The 13,201-nt window shown below is 36.5% G+C and overlaps 1 protein-coding gene across 1 annotated transcript; it reads left to right on the top strand.

Moving 5' to 3' along the window:
* Window positions 1-3,784: 3,784 nt before the first annotated feature.
* Window positions 3,785-12,403, top strand: LOC117564799 (carbonic anhydrase). Its single transcript, XM_034243719.2, has 3 exons — window positions 3,785-4,030; window positions 11,234-11,392; window positions 11,459-12,403. The coding sequence occupies exons 1-3, from the start codon at window positions 3,997-3,999 to the stop codon at window positions 12,076-12,078; spliced, it is 813 nt and encodes a 270-aa protein (XP_034099610.1). The 5' UTR covers window positions 3,785-3,996; the 3' UTR covers window positions 12,079-12,403.
* The last annotated feature ends 798 nt before the right edge of the window (window positions 12,404-13,201 follow it).

Below are 13,201 nucleotides of genomic sequence, written 5' to 3'. Positions count from 1 at the left end.
AATTTTCGTCAAATACAGTAAGTCTATTAATTAATGTAGTTTCGTTTGATTGCTCATTCAATCTTGTTCGTTATAAATAAAAAAAACACTAAAGAACTAATAAAAATCAAATAAAAATAAATTGAAAATGACACATAGAAATACGGTCTCAATAAAAGGATTTAATATTGGATTTTAATAACATTTATAATATGATGTATAGAGAAGGGGGGAAACACGAAACTCATTTAATTGTAGCCGAATTTATGAATTTATTTCAGTAAGTATTTATTTAAAGTACAAATACCTGATTAAAGCAATAATGTGTTTAGTTTGTTGAAATATTTCATAACTATAGCTGTAGAACATTTGCCCGTCACTCAGTGTCATCACAACATCTTTCTTTATACGTATACCATTCGCATGCATTGGTACCATATGATAATAGTAGAGGGTATTAAATAGTCAATCACTTACGTCGAATGAATATCATATGTTTTAAGTGTGTTTTGCAGATATTTGGGCGCTCATTTATAGCTTTTTTATGATGCTCAAGATGTGTGTGGCGCATTTATTATAATAAATAAATAAAGAAATTCACTCGTACGCTTATATTAAGTATACGTACGCGAATCAAGAGGAGTCTTCAGCACACGCGCAATTCTAAATTAGGAGCAGGCGGTTGTGGTTGGGGTTGTGGTGGCTGAATAATCGTACGACTATATAGTCGATGAGGCCTGTTGCCAATTTTGAATGAATTTGATTAAAGAAGCAGAGCAGAGTCCAGTCCAGCCCAATAGCCCGAAATTTATTTATAAAATCTAATAAAAAGCATTTAATTCGCCTCTGCAAATGTCTGCTCATAAGTATTCCGCATGATGTCTATTTTAATGGATCTTGGAACGTACGATTTGCAGCGAGGAATGGTTTCATATACTTCGCATTATACACATCAAATTCTTGGTGTTGAGATGCTTGTGTGTCGGACCTTGAACGTGTTTGTTAAAAGTCTTCTCATGACATCCATCAATACGTTTGTTATTCCTTTCTTCTTTCAAAGTTGCTCTGTTGCTTGCTAACTAACCACAAAAATAGATAGGAATGAATGAATGACGTGTTGTGTTACTTATTAGTCGAAAGTAGTAGGGGAAGCGAGGGAATGTGTGAATTTCAAATTTTGAGTCTTGTGCTAATAAATCTTGTTAATATGTCAATTTCATTGGAACTTAATCAGGCTCTCACTCTTTAACGCCTTGTGGCCAATGAAATCATGAGGTTTCGTGATGTGCTAATTGCCAGCGAACGGTTTTTTCTGCATGATCAATTTAAGAAAAAAACCAGAAATTTACTGGAGCACGTCAGAATATCAACTAAAACTAAAAAATCATTTAAATTTTAAGACTTGAGAAGTTTTGCAGATCATATTTTATCCTGATTAATAACAGTTTAAATTATAACATTTTAATTTTCTCTCTTTTTTTAGTATCTGTTAAAAAAATATGCGTGTATCAGACGTTATTCGCTTAGTTTTTTTTCTTTTAGAGATACTGACTCAACAAAATATTTTTTCCTTGAGGAATATTTTAATTTTGTTTTTCTACAGACGAGCTTAACTGATAAAATAATTAAAATTCAGATAATCTAAAAATAATCTTTAATATGATTTTGTAAAATGAGCAACAATGAGTAATAGTCATGCGAAAGTCCTCAACAACTTTTAGGTTAGTTGTCCAGAGTTGAGAAAAGATATGTTTTTAGCCATTGCCTGACAATTTATTAACCTCTTTCAAAGTAGGATTATTTTACTATATATGCTCGTTGTTGAGGTTCTCTGGGTTAGGCGACATAAAAGATAATTCATATCATAATTTGTAAAGCCTAACCGTGTCGGATGTTAAGCCAAAAACAGTCGCTAGGCACGCGTGTTTATCTATAAAGAAAACAAAAGGAAAACAACGAGACAAAACAAATGAGAAACAAATAAACACAGTAGTGCAGGCTTTTAGATCCAAACACACAGAGTCAGATGCTGGTTTATTTATTTTTTCTTATCAGCGCAAGTGATTAGTTAACGAATAATGCGTCCATGAGAGAGTTCATGACCCGATCTCTGCCAGGAACTGTCTGGAGAGCGTTTCCTAACTTAAATGCCATAAATTGAGATAAGAATCTAATGAAATTAAATTCCATTTAAATGCAACTGACTGACCTTCAGTTTTTTTTGTTTTTGTCTTCTAGTGCGAACAAATATCAGAATGTCGAAAATACGTTAACCCCTCCGCCCAATGCAATTTTGAATCACGGCATCGCAATTACGGAAATGTAATGAAGTTGGCGACGGCCTGTTCACGTGAGTTCGAAACTAGAGATAAAAGTGCGCAAAGTGCAAATAAAAAAAATTGTCGCTGTTCTTAATTGAAAAAAATAAGTCTATAGAATTGAGTCTAAAGCAAACAATTGGGAAATGTAATTTCGCACGCTTAAATTAATTGCGCATACGCAGCGTGGTGCGGTCGTGGAACGGGTCCCTTATACAATCCTATTATGGCAGTCACACGACGCTATGTATTTATATAGAGATTTATCATATGAGCAAAAAAACAAAACAAAACAAAAACCCAGAAACAAAGCCAGTGAAAATTATACAAAATTTCAATTAGCAGCAAATTTGGTTTAACTCGCTAAACTGTCTACGGCAACAACGTGTGCGGATCGGTCTAATGCAATAAAGCGTTGATGAAAATTGAGGCACAGCAGCATTTTGTGATCCCCCATTTCCCTCGCACCTTTGCGGCCTGTTTTCAGCAAAAACATCATCCCCATGCCAATTGTGTAGTTAAGCCCTCTTCCTATTTTCAGTCCGAGATTAACTTGTCATCTCTCGCTTGTTCTCTTACAACGTCTGCTTGTGTGTGTGATCACGCAAGAATAACAACAACACAAATACAAAAAACAATGCACTAAAGTTCAACAATAAATTATACGTCGTGCTTAGACAATTTGTTTAGCACAGTGAGGACCAAAGGGAAAATATGTTAGAATGCAATTCACAATTGCAATTGCTCTGCAACAGTGGCTGTTAACAATGAATAACTGTGACAGTGATAACAGTTTCGATCGCAGGGCTCTCTAATTTCGTATATTGTAGACATTGCGTATACGTGTATTGCGCCACAGTGCACAGGGCAAAACGCGCTGTTTTGTGCGTTGAGCATTGTTAGAATGCAATTCACAATTGCAATTGCTCTGCAACAGTGGCTGTTAACAATGAACTGTTAACTGTTGACAGTACCGATAACTGTTATCGATCGCAGGGCACTCTAATATTCGTATATTGTAGACATTGCGTATACGCAACGTATTGCGCCACAGTGCACAGGGCAATTAACGCGCTGTTTTGTGCGTTGAGCATTGAGGGGAGGTGTAGCCAGCCATGGTGGGGTGAGCTATTGAACTGTCAACAGTATTTTTAACACTCGGCCACTACTCAAAGCCGAGCGACCCCCCAAATACCCCCGCACCATACAAAACGCTGCTCTCAACGAGGTTCAACTGTAGTTTAAGTTCATTTTGTTGCCGCTGCTCACTCATCGCGCTTATTATTTGTTGTTGTTGTCGTCGTCGTTCTTGTTTGTTGTTGTTGCTTCCAATTGACGCGCTCTCTTTCGTCTTTCTCTCTTTCTCCCGCTCGCTCTTTGCGCTCTCTTGCCTCTCTGACGGTTTAGGTGCGTGTTTTTTTTTTTTTTTTGTGTTTATTACTTTTCAGTTGGCGCAACGGCTTCGAAGTCAGCGACGCTACCTCGAGTCGAGCAGTCTACGGCCAGCGGACTAACTAAGCAGACGCGCTCCCATTCCCATTTTCCCCATAAACGTGAAAGGTAACAAGCAACCAAGTTTCCCGGGTTCTGTATAAAACGAGCCGTAACGTTCTACACGAAACTCAAACGCGTGCCAGAAACCGCGAGTGCAACAGCAAAAGTCTTTCGTTAAATAGACAACCAAAGATCAATTCTTAAGATGAGCCACCACTGGGGTTACACCGAAGAGAATGGTAAGTAGCAGACTTAGGAAATAGTGTTAGTGATCAAATAAAGTAAATACATTTGTGAAATACAAATCGGAATTTCATTAGCTATTTCGCTATTTGAAATCAAGTTCAATGATCGCATTCAACCATGAGTTATAAACAAATTCTCTAAAAACATATGCGTAGTAGTGCATACAATCTTCGGTTTTGTTTTGTGCTCAACCCAAAAAAGTTTTTGTTTACAAACAAGAAACGAATTCACGCAAGCGCAGCGTGCGTGTTTTGGGAAAGTTTTTTTTTTGTCGAGCCAGATTGGGACAGGTTCGATCAGTGCTGAAGGGTGCTGTGATCTGCGAGTACGTGCAGTTTGTTGCATACAAATGTTGTAATGCTGCTGCAATGCTGTAATGCTGTAATGCTGCAATGTTGTGCTATGTAATGTTTGCTGGTCAATTGAGGCGAGTCTTGATTGAATACACATGTTATCTAATAGATAACAGGCAGCACTTGCATTGTTCTTGTTTGTTTGTTTGATGAATCAAATACGTCATCGGCATTTGTGGCCGCAGACAGCGAGCAAGGTTTCTAATGAATTTTTGCAAAACGATAAGATATACTATATATGCGAGCATGCGAGTAAGTTTTTTATTTCTCAGTTGAGAAACGTGTAAAAAAAATGAAACAATTGCTTAAGTCAGGCGAATCATTATCTTCCCCACTGAAAGGCAGAGAGAGGTAGTAGAGTGACTAAATTTTAAGTAATTGCTATATCATTGATTACTCAGCTGTGGCAAATTTTGGTTCCTTATTTTTATTTGCGTAATTTGTTTTTGTTGGGTTCACACTGGTTAATACCGGGTCGCAGCTTCAACTCCCAGTTCCCAGCTTCATGTTCTCAGTGGGAACATTCGCAGTTAATTGAATCAAGCACAGTTTGCCCGCAAATGACGCTTGGCGCGTTCAATTATATGCATCATCGAATCGCCACTCCACAAAACTCGCACACCCAAACACCCTACACACAACCACAAACATAATCGTATATGTAGTACACCAACGACAGTCAAGAGTTTTATATAGAGACATCGGCACGTTCGTTGGGTGTTCATAAATATGCGACAGCCATAATTAAATCGTATAGTTTTGACTCTGGGTCTGGGTCTGGCTCTGTCTCTGGAGAGGTGAAGAGAGCAGAGTTGTGTTCCAGCAGTCGCCGCTTAGCACTAGCTGTGTCTCGTGATCTCCACTAGACGCTAGTTGTTGCGGGTGCTTCCCATTAAACCAGTCGCAAAGAGAGCCAGACAAAAACCGATCGCATTGAATCCAGTTCTGAGTTCTCTTTAACGCTACACTTTTGGCACGGGTTATTACGCATTTATTGGCAAATTTTGTAGTATACAAAATTATTCCGAGTAGATATTACCAACTCTCATAAAAAGTCTTTTTAAAGGAAAACCAATTTAATCTGATTTAAAATAGTCACATATTAGTACATAAAATAAATATTTCATGTTATTGCATCATAAATATATATTTAAACCAATTAAAAGGCTATTAATTAGCGTATTTAACATTTTTATTCGTAATTATTAGCAAATTTGCATTGAAAGAACACAATTGCAACCTTCAAATTCCCAACTTTAATAAGCTCTTTTAAAAGAGAATTTTTTCCAATCTAAATTCTAATAGTTTCTTAACTAGTGTATCGACAATTCGTTAATACTCTCAATTCTTTAGTCTCTTTAGTGTTTATTTCGCATTAATATCGTTGACTTCGTTTCGCGTTTTCGTTTTCATTTCGCCTCTCTCTCTCTCTCACACACACTTTTGATATATGGTGGCTTTTGAAGGCAGTTCATTTACTTATGTGACGCTGGTCAAGTGCATGTTCGGTTCTTAAGGACGCATTAAAGACCGGTTCCAAAGTCAAATACTGTATTGTTGTCATGGCTCACAGCCTGTCAAATGTTCTGCTGCAAACAAAACAACAACAAAAAAAAACTTAAAAAAACCCTGCCTTTGTTTGTGTCTCTGCCCATCCCTGGACTCATTTAACGTCACATGATATATATTCATTTTACTTCACTTATCGTTCAATAAAATGATATGTGAGCTCGATCATAAAAGAAATGTTTGCATCTACGAAATCGACTTCACATTTTTGGCAATTCGTTTTGATTTGTTTAAATGGAGCTGATTGCGTTGATTGATTTGATTTGTCTGCGACGGAAACTTTCCAATGCGGGCGCTTCCCCTCGCCGCTCTCCTCTATCTATTTTGCTTCCACTCTTATCAGAAGACAGTACTCCATACCAAGTATAACACATTCATATTTATGGCCCACTCAACGCTTGAGTGTTTTTTACATTAAGCATAAGTGTTCCTAAATTGAGTATTTCTATATGTATACTCGTATATAGTATATACTCATATATAGGTAGCAGTATATACTATATTGTTTATTATACTATACACACATCAAGATTATGTGATCTTTCTAATCAAAGCATTTCAATTCACACACACACACACCTCTGCCCCTGTCAAACCTGCAGACACGCTTATACTAGAATTTCAGATTAAAACTCGCGTGTTTATATTTTGTAAATCAATCAAATTTCATTAAAGACGCGTTACTTTCGTCCGCTGATAATACAAAGTCCTATAAATTGTATTCTATTATTAATAACTTACTACCTATAAAGTATACTTTACCCCTGTCTTTTTGCTTATCTACAAAGAAGTCACAGGGGAATTGTGCGATATTTGATATATTTCTAATCATAATGACTAAAAACTGGGCGTATTTATATTTTATTTAAAAATACCTTAGATGTATTCTTTAATTAACTGATTGTTCTCTTTGCCAACTGCCTTATCTTTTACTTAAAATTTCCTTTCTCTTGTGATTCACAGACTTTGCACACCGGCTCTTAAAAATGTGCAAATTCATATAGAAATCTGAATCATTATTTTTTATCTCATTATATTCCACACTCACTTCTTAATGCCATGTATGAATTAGATAGTCATATTTCTACAGAGTGATTCCCTTTTCAGCATTACAAAAGATTATTCAAATCGATTATGATAAACTTATTGACGCGTTCAAGATATATGTTGTATATAATATACTATGCCCAATATTCCTTTCTCGATAGCTGATAGCTGATCAAAGAGCTCCCCGGAGGTGTGAGAAAATGTTATTTTCACAATATTTTTATATAATTTCTTGCCTGGCGCGGTGTGATAAAAATATACATTTAATTTATAAGCAAACTTGCTTGAAAATGAGAAAAACAATCAAATTTATGATTTGGAAAATTTTTGCCTGCAGATTAGCATTCCAAGCAGCCACATCACAAATTGTGTGCTTCGTACGTGACAATTTGATCGAATTTACAATAGAATTCGCAAAAGTTTTATTTATTTACAATAGTATTTATGGCAATCCAATAATTCTATTCCTGGGCCTCCTCGTCCGGTTTATGACCGACAATTTTCACATGCAAACAAATAATTAGCCATAAACAATTTGGTCAAAAGGGTTACGTCGAAATTGTACTGGCCATGAAGTGTTCGATAAACGTTGTCTACCAGCTTAAGCTGGCAGTGTTGGGGCTTCCCAGTGTCTGTCGCTGGCATTATGCAAGAGGGTTGCTTATTCAATACCAGTTATTCTATAGAGGGAGGTATCATTTCGAGTGAGAATACTAGTGTCCCAACTTGAATATTCCATTTTCGTCTCAGTTCATTGTACGAGTTGCTCATTCATCTGAAGGCCCAATTAGCATGCATTTCCTTACGCCCCGACTCGATCCGATGCGATGCGATGTGATGCGATTGGCACATGAGAGGCACGCAATAAACTCATGATGACACTTATATAAAATTCTTATATATTAGTATATCTATTAGTTATTATCATGCAAGGCTCGCTCATCGAATCGTAAATTCGTAAATGCTAATGGAAAGCTTGGAGATGCATCGTAATAATTTGTCTGCCCAGTTTTGTTTGTTTAATAGCTCGAACATTTTATTCACAAATCTTAATGGATGACACATGAGCTGTAATACTTATACGCACCGTATACCCTCAGCTCATTTGAACGTCGTGAAATGCCATCAAAAGTTGTGCGACATCATAAACTTTGTCTGGCTGATCGCAGATACAGACCATAAACGATAAAGTTAGCGCATTTTAAAATCTCGTTTTATATACTCATTTATAGGGTATATTTCCGTCGTTGGCTTTCGTTTGTTGATGTTTTGCGGAATGGAAACGAGAGTGCATGAAAGAGGAATCTTGCATAAATTCTAATGAAATTTCCAAAGCTAGCACTCGCTTATTTCCTGGTGTCTGGAAAAATAGACGCAAAACAAAACAAGTTTTCCGATTTAACAAGCTGTTGTCTGTCTCGGCTGTTCCACTGTTTACTCCATATACTATTCTATGCATACATATATGGTGTGTATTTCGAATGCCATATTAAGAGCGGGTTATTTTGTTATTTGCAGTAATTCAATTTAAAAACCATTTGGATTTTATCGCAACTGATCAGTCGTTAATTGCAGCTTTTTTGCTCTAATTGAAGTGCTAAATGTTGCAATTGTTTATGAAGCGTGTATTGTCGCAATATGTTTAAATATTAACGACAGTTCTACTATTTATGTGTGCTTAGTGCAAATATTTATGTGCTAATCCATTAGAGCTTCCTACATTTCTCTCATATGCTTCCTATGATTTTTGCTTTTTATTGCAATTGTAAATTTCTGGCACGTGAATTTCCTCCAGCTGCTTTGCACAAGTGTCCAAGTTCAGTTGACAATTATTATAATTGTATTCACTACAATAGTCGGGTATATCCATTCGGTAATACATTCATCGACTTTGTAAGTCTCTCTTTTTAAGAATATGTTTCCATCACAGTTTTAGTTTTAGATTAATATAATATAAACTTAAATTGCTCTACTATTCTATTTATTCCCGATAGAGTATTTAATTGCTGGCAGTTAGAATGCTAGAATTTCACCCGGCTGTATTTATTTAACAAACTTTTTATCTGTTGAGCGAACGTTGACGCTTGATCTTTAGAATCACCAGTAAACGTCAACAACAAACTTGGCAAAATATTTGTCTGTGGCTGCAGTCAAAAAAAAAAAAAAAAAAAAAAACTCGAGCGAAAAAGGCAGAGTAGATAAATATGATAAAATTGAGTAAATGAAGAACCAACAAAGCAGCGGAGAAAATGACAGCTTCATTAACTTCGTAAGCTGGCAAAATATTGTTATAAATCATCAGCTTTATTACTGGGCGGAAATTTGCACAAACTCGCTAAATTACAGAAAGGATCGTGCGGATTCTCGATCGTGGCGTATACTTGATATATGCACGCATATAAAACGAAAGACAGTTTGTATTTATTGACGCTGTCAATTTGTTTGTCACATGCTCAAATTGCCTGCACAACTCTCCTATAATTCTTTAGCCAAATTGACACTTTTTCACTTAATTACATAACCAATGAGGAAGAGGAAGAGCAAAGAGAGCAAAGACATCGATATTGATAAGAAAAATGCAATGCACATGACTATTTATTTGATTTATCAATTTCGCTGGGCTTTAAAATCGCAGACATTAACTGCGCAAAGACACCTTAAGACCATAGCTTGGGCTCTAATGATTTATCATGTGTCAAAGACCAAAATGTATTCCAAGCTAGGTAGATAGATAGATAGATAAGGCAGGTGCAACCTTAACATTCGTAAGATACTTTTTCCTTTTCGTTGGCCGCAACTCGTAACCCCCTTTTAACCCCACGGTATGTGGGTTGGCTTGGTGGCTTCTTTTGCGGTTTATCTCGTGTGTGCGTCAGTGCGACGATCCTATCACATGACTCGCCTTCCACCTCCCACCTTCCTCCTCCCCCGCACCAATAACTTTTGTGTGATTCTGTAGATCGGCACGTGACGCCATACGCCCGCAGTCAACATTTGTTTCTATTTGTTCTTGCGGTTGTAGCTGTTGCAGCTCCACACGACAACAATAATTAAACAACAACAAAAACCAAATGCAGCAAACAGCGCAAATAAGATCAAGCGCTTGCTTGCACAGCTGGTTGACTAGATAAAATGCCTCTATTGTTGCTTTTACAAGTAAAAGTTATTTATGCAATATTTGCAACGGCATTAAAACACTTTTACAATCCCCAACTATCTTTATGCCTATAGACTTAAGAACAAGTTTATGCAAGCAAACGATTGCGAGGCTCGTAAAATCCACTAACTAATTGTAATTTATTTTATTACCCTCAGTCAATTATATATATTTTTTGTGTTTTTCGTAAACCTTTCTCTTAAAATACCAATAATTATTATTAATAAATATAAATTTTTATTTTACTCAAATTAGTTATTGGCTGAAATTGTTAACGCCATTTTAACGTCATACTATAAGTTACATGTTTAGCAGGGCCCTTTATAATATAAAGAGGAAACCACATACCAAATATCGAGATTATGGCCTAAACGTTATATAAAATAAAACTGTTTAACTAATCCTTGAAATAGTCTAAAACAGTCACCGATTATTGAGTTAAATAAATGCAAGATTAAGTATTTTTTTTATTGTCAGGGATCAAAAACAAATCCAAAATCACATTAATAATGAGCTTGGAATAATTTTTATAACTGCTATCCATAGGGTAGATGGGTATTATAACTTTGTGCCTTCAGGCAGAAGAAGGCATCCTAAAAACCATAAAGTATATATAACATATTCTTGATCAGGCCGAGACGATATAGCCATGTCTGTCTGTTCGTTTGAACACCTATGTTAGATCTAGGCGAAACTCGTGATTTTGTGTGTGAACTTTTACACAAATAATTCATCTCTCGCATCCAAAGTTACGCATTTTAAACCTAAAGAATTTATATATATAATATATAATGTGATTCATCTTCAATGACTTCACTTTCGTGTCACCACCACAAATTGAGTAAATAATCATGGAAAATTGTGGTTTGTTTTATTTACTTTGCTTTGTTTAATGACAAATCGGTTGTTATTAATAAAGTCCAAATGATAAAACACTTGAGTGAAAAGGTGATTAGTAATTACAGATTGTAGCCTTCAATAGAAGTTAGTTAATTGATTTGCTCCAAAATGAAATGACATTTAGTTAAATTGCTGGCTAATAATAGTTTACGAACTTTGCTTAATTCCAGGACCCGCACACTGGGCCAAAGACTATCCACAGGCATCCGGTCATCGTCAATCGCCGGTGGATATAACACCCTCCACCGCCACCAAGGGCAGCGACCTCAAGGTGGCTCCCCTCAAGTGGAAGTATGTGCCAGAAGACACCAAGAGTCTGGTCAATCCCGGTAAATAGTAGTAGATAATTTGATGCACGGCATTTTGCTTATTCCCAATGATTATGTCGATTGCAGGCTATTGCTGGCGCGTGGATGTGAATGGTGCCAATTCCGAATTGACTGGTGGACCATTGGGTGATCAGATCTTTAAGCTGGAACAGTTCCATTGCCACTGGGGCTGCCAGGACTCCAAGGGGTCGGAGCACACAGTCGATGGTGTCTCCTATGCCGGCGAACTGCATCTGGTTCACTGGAATACCACCAAGTATAAGTCTTTCGGCGAAGCAGCCGCCGCTCCCGATGGTCTGGCTGTATTGGGCGTGTTCCTGCAGCCGGGTGATCATCATGCTGAGCTGGACACTGTGACCAGCCTGCTGCAGTTTGTGCTGCACAAGGGTGATCGGGTCACCCTGCCCCAGGGCTGCGATCCTGGCAAGCTGCTGCCCGATGTCCACACCTACTGGACTTATGAGGGCTCCTTGACGACGCCCCCATGCTCTGAGTGCGTCATCTGGATTGTGTTCAAGACACCCATTCAGGTGTCGGACGATCAATTGAATGCCATGCGCAATCTCAATGCCTACGACGTCAAGGAGGAGTGTCCTTGCAACGAGTTCAACGGCAAGGTGATCAACAATTTCCGCCCTCCTCTGCCGCTAGGCAAACGCGAGCTTCGTGAAATTGGTGGACACTGAGGATGGAGAAATGGATTTCTTGGATAGAACGGATGGTCAAAAGTGATTGGATTCAAGTCGTATGCTTAGTATATCACAGCGTGCACCTTATATAGATGGATGGGAGGCACTCGATGCCGATGATCCAAATTGTTAGTCTCGTTTTAGTTCTTATTACTTTATAACAAACACTTGTACCTCTTTATTAAGTATCTGCTTGTATAATTGTATGTGTAACATGTATCTTGTATCTGTACGTTTGTTTGTTAAACATTTGCTAAATAATGACAATTAGATTAATGTGTATTACACTTTATGGTATTACAAAATAAATATATTACGTTTAGATGTTGCATATGAAAAACAGTCAAAAGAAATGTTTTTTTTTATTTATTTTTTTCTTTCAACTGATTACGAAATGGGCCATCTATGCAGATATCTTTGACCTATCTCAGACGTACTGCTTCTGTTTTCATTATATTAATATTTGCAACATACTGTCTAAATCTCTCTCTCTCTCTCTCTCACTTCTGAAGTCAACAACGATAGCCAGAAATACCCAAATTCTTTTTATATTCTATCTATATTGATTGAACATAGAGGAGCACCTAATCATTCCTCTTCGAAGGTTCTTGAACTATTTCCAATTGTATTGAAATTGCATACTTAATAGCACCAATTTTTACTGCATACTTTCGGGAGGTTCAAAAAAATCGAATCGCAGGAATTAACTGCTGGTCAAATGTTTCATGAGCTCCACGTTGAGATTTTGAGAAACTTTTTACATTGTTAATATTATATACTTTGTTGGTCTTATAAGCAAGAAATTAAATGAATAAAAAAGAAAACAGAACATCTAAAAATAAATAAGAGAGATCACATACATAAAAGGATAAAAAGAAGTAAATGACAGAAAAAGATTCAAAGAATATAATTTATGTAGAAGAAAGAATTCATTTTACCAAACTTATTAAAATCCAAAGATATAAGATTTCTGAAAGACTTTTTTATTTTATTCCCATTTAGCAATCATTAGGAAAAGTACTACTTATTATATTCAACAATTACTTATATTATTCAACAATTTAAAAACCATTTAAATTACACATTCTAATATGTTTTTGTTGGAAATATGAAATGAATA

The sequence above is a fragment of the Drosophila albomicans genome, chromosome 2L (assembly GCF_009650485.2).
Source record: "Drosophila albomicans strain 15112-1751.03 chromosome 2L, ASM965048v2, whole genome shotgun sequence".
Classification (NCBI taxonomy): Eukaryota; Metazoa; Arthropoda; class Insecta; order Diptera; family Drosophilidae; genus Drosophila; species Drosophila albomicans.
Note: the sequence above shows the minus strand (reverse complement) of the source record. Positions and strands in the feature narration are given on the sequence as shown.

Bases quoted from the DNA above. Each gene is read 5' to 3' on its own strand.
- LOC117564799 (XM_034243719.2), top strand. From the start codon at position 3,997: ATGAGCCACCACTGGGGTTACACCGAAGAGAATG. The intron at 4,031-11,233 runs GTAAGTAGCAGA...GCTTAATTCCAG, and splicing joins GGGTTACACCGAAGAGAATG to GACCCGCACACTGGGCCAAA. The intron at 11,393-11,458 runs GTAAATAGTAGT...TGTCGATTGCAG, and splicing joins CAAGAGTCTGGTCAATCCCG to GCTATTGCTGGCGCGTGGAT.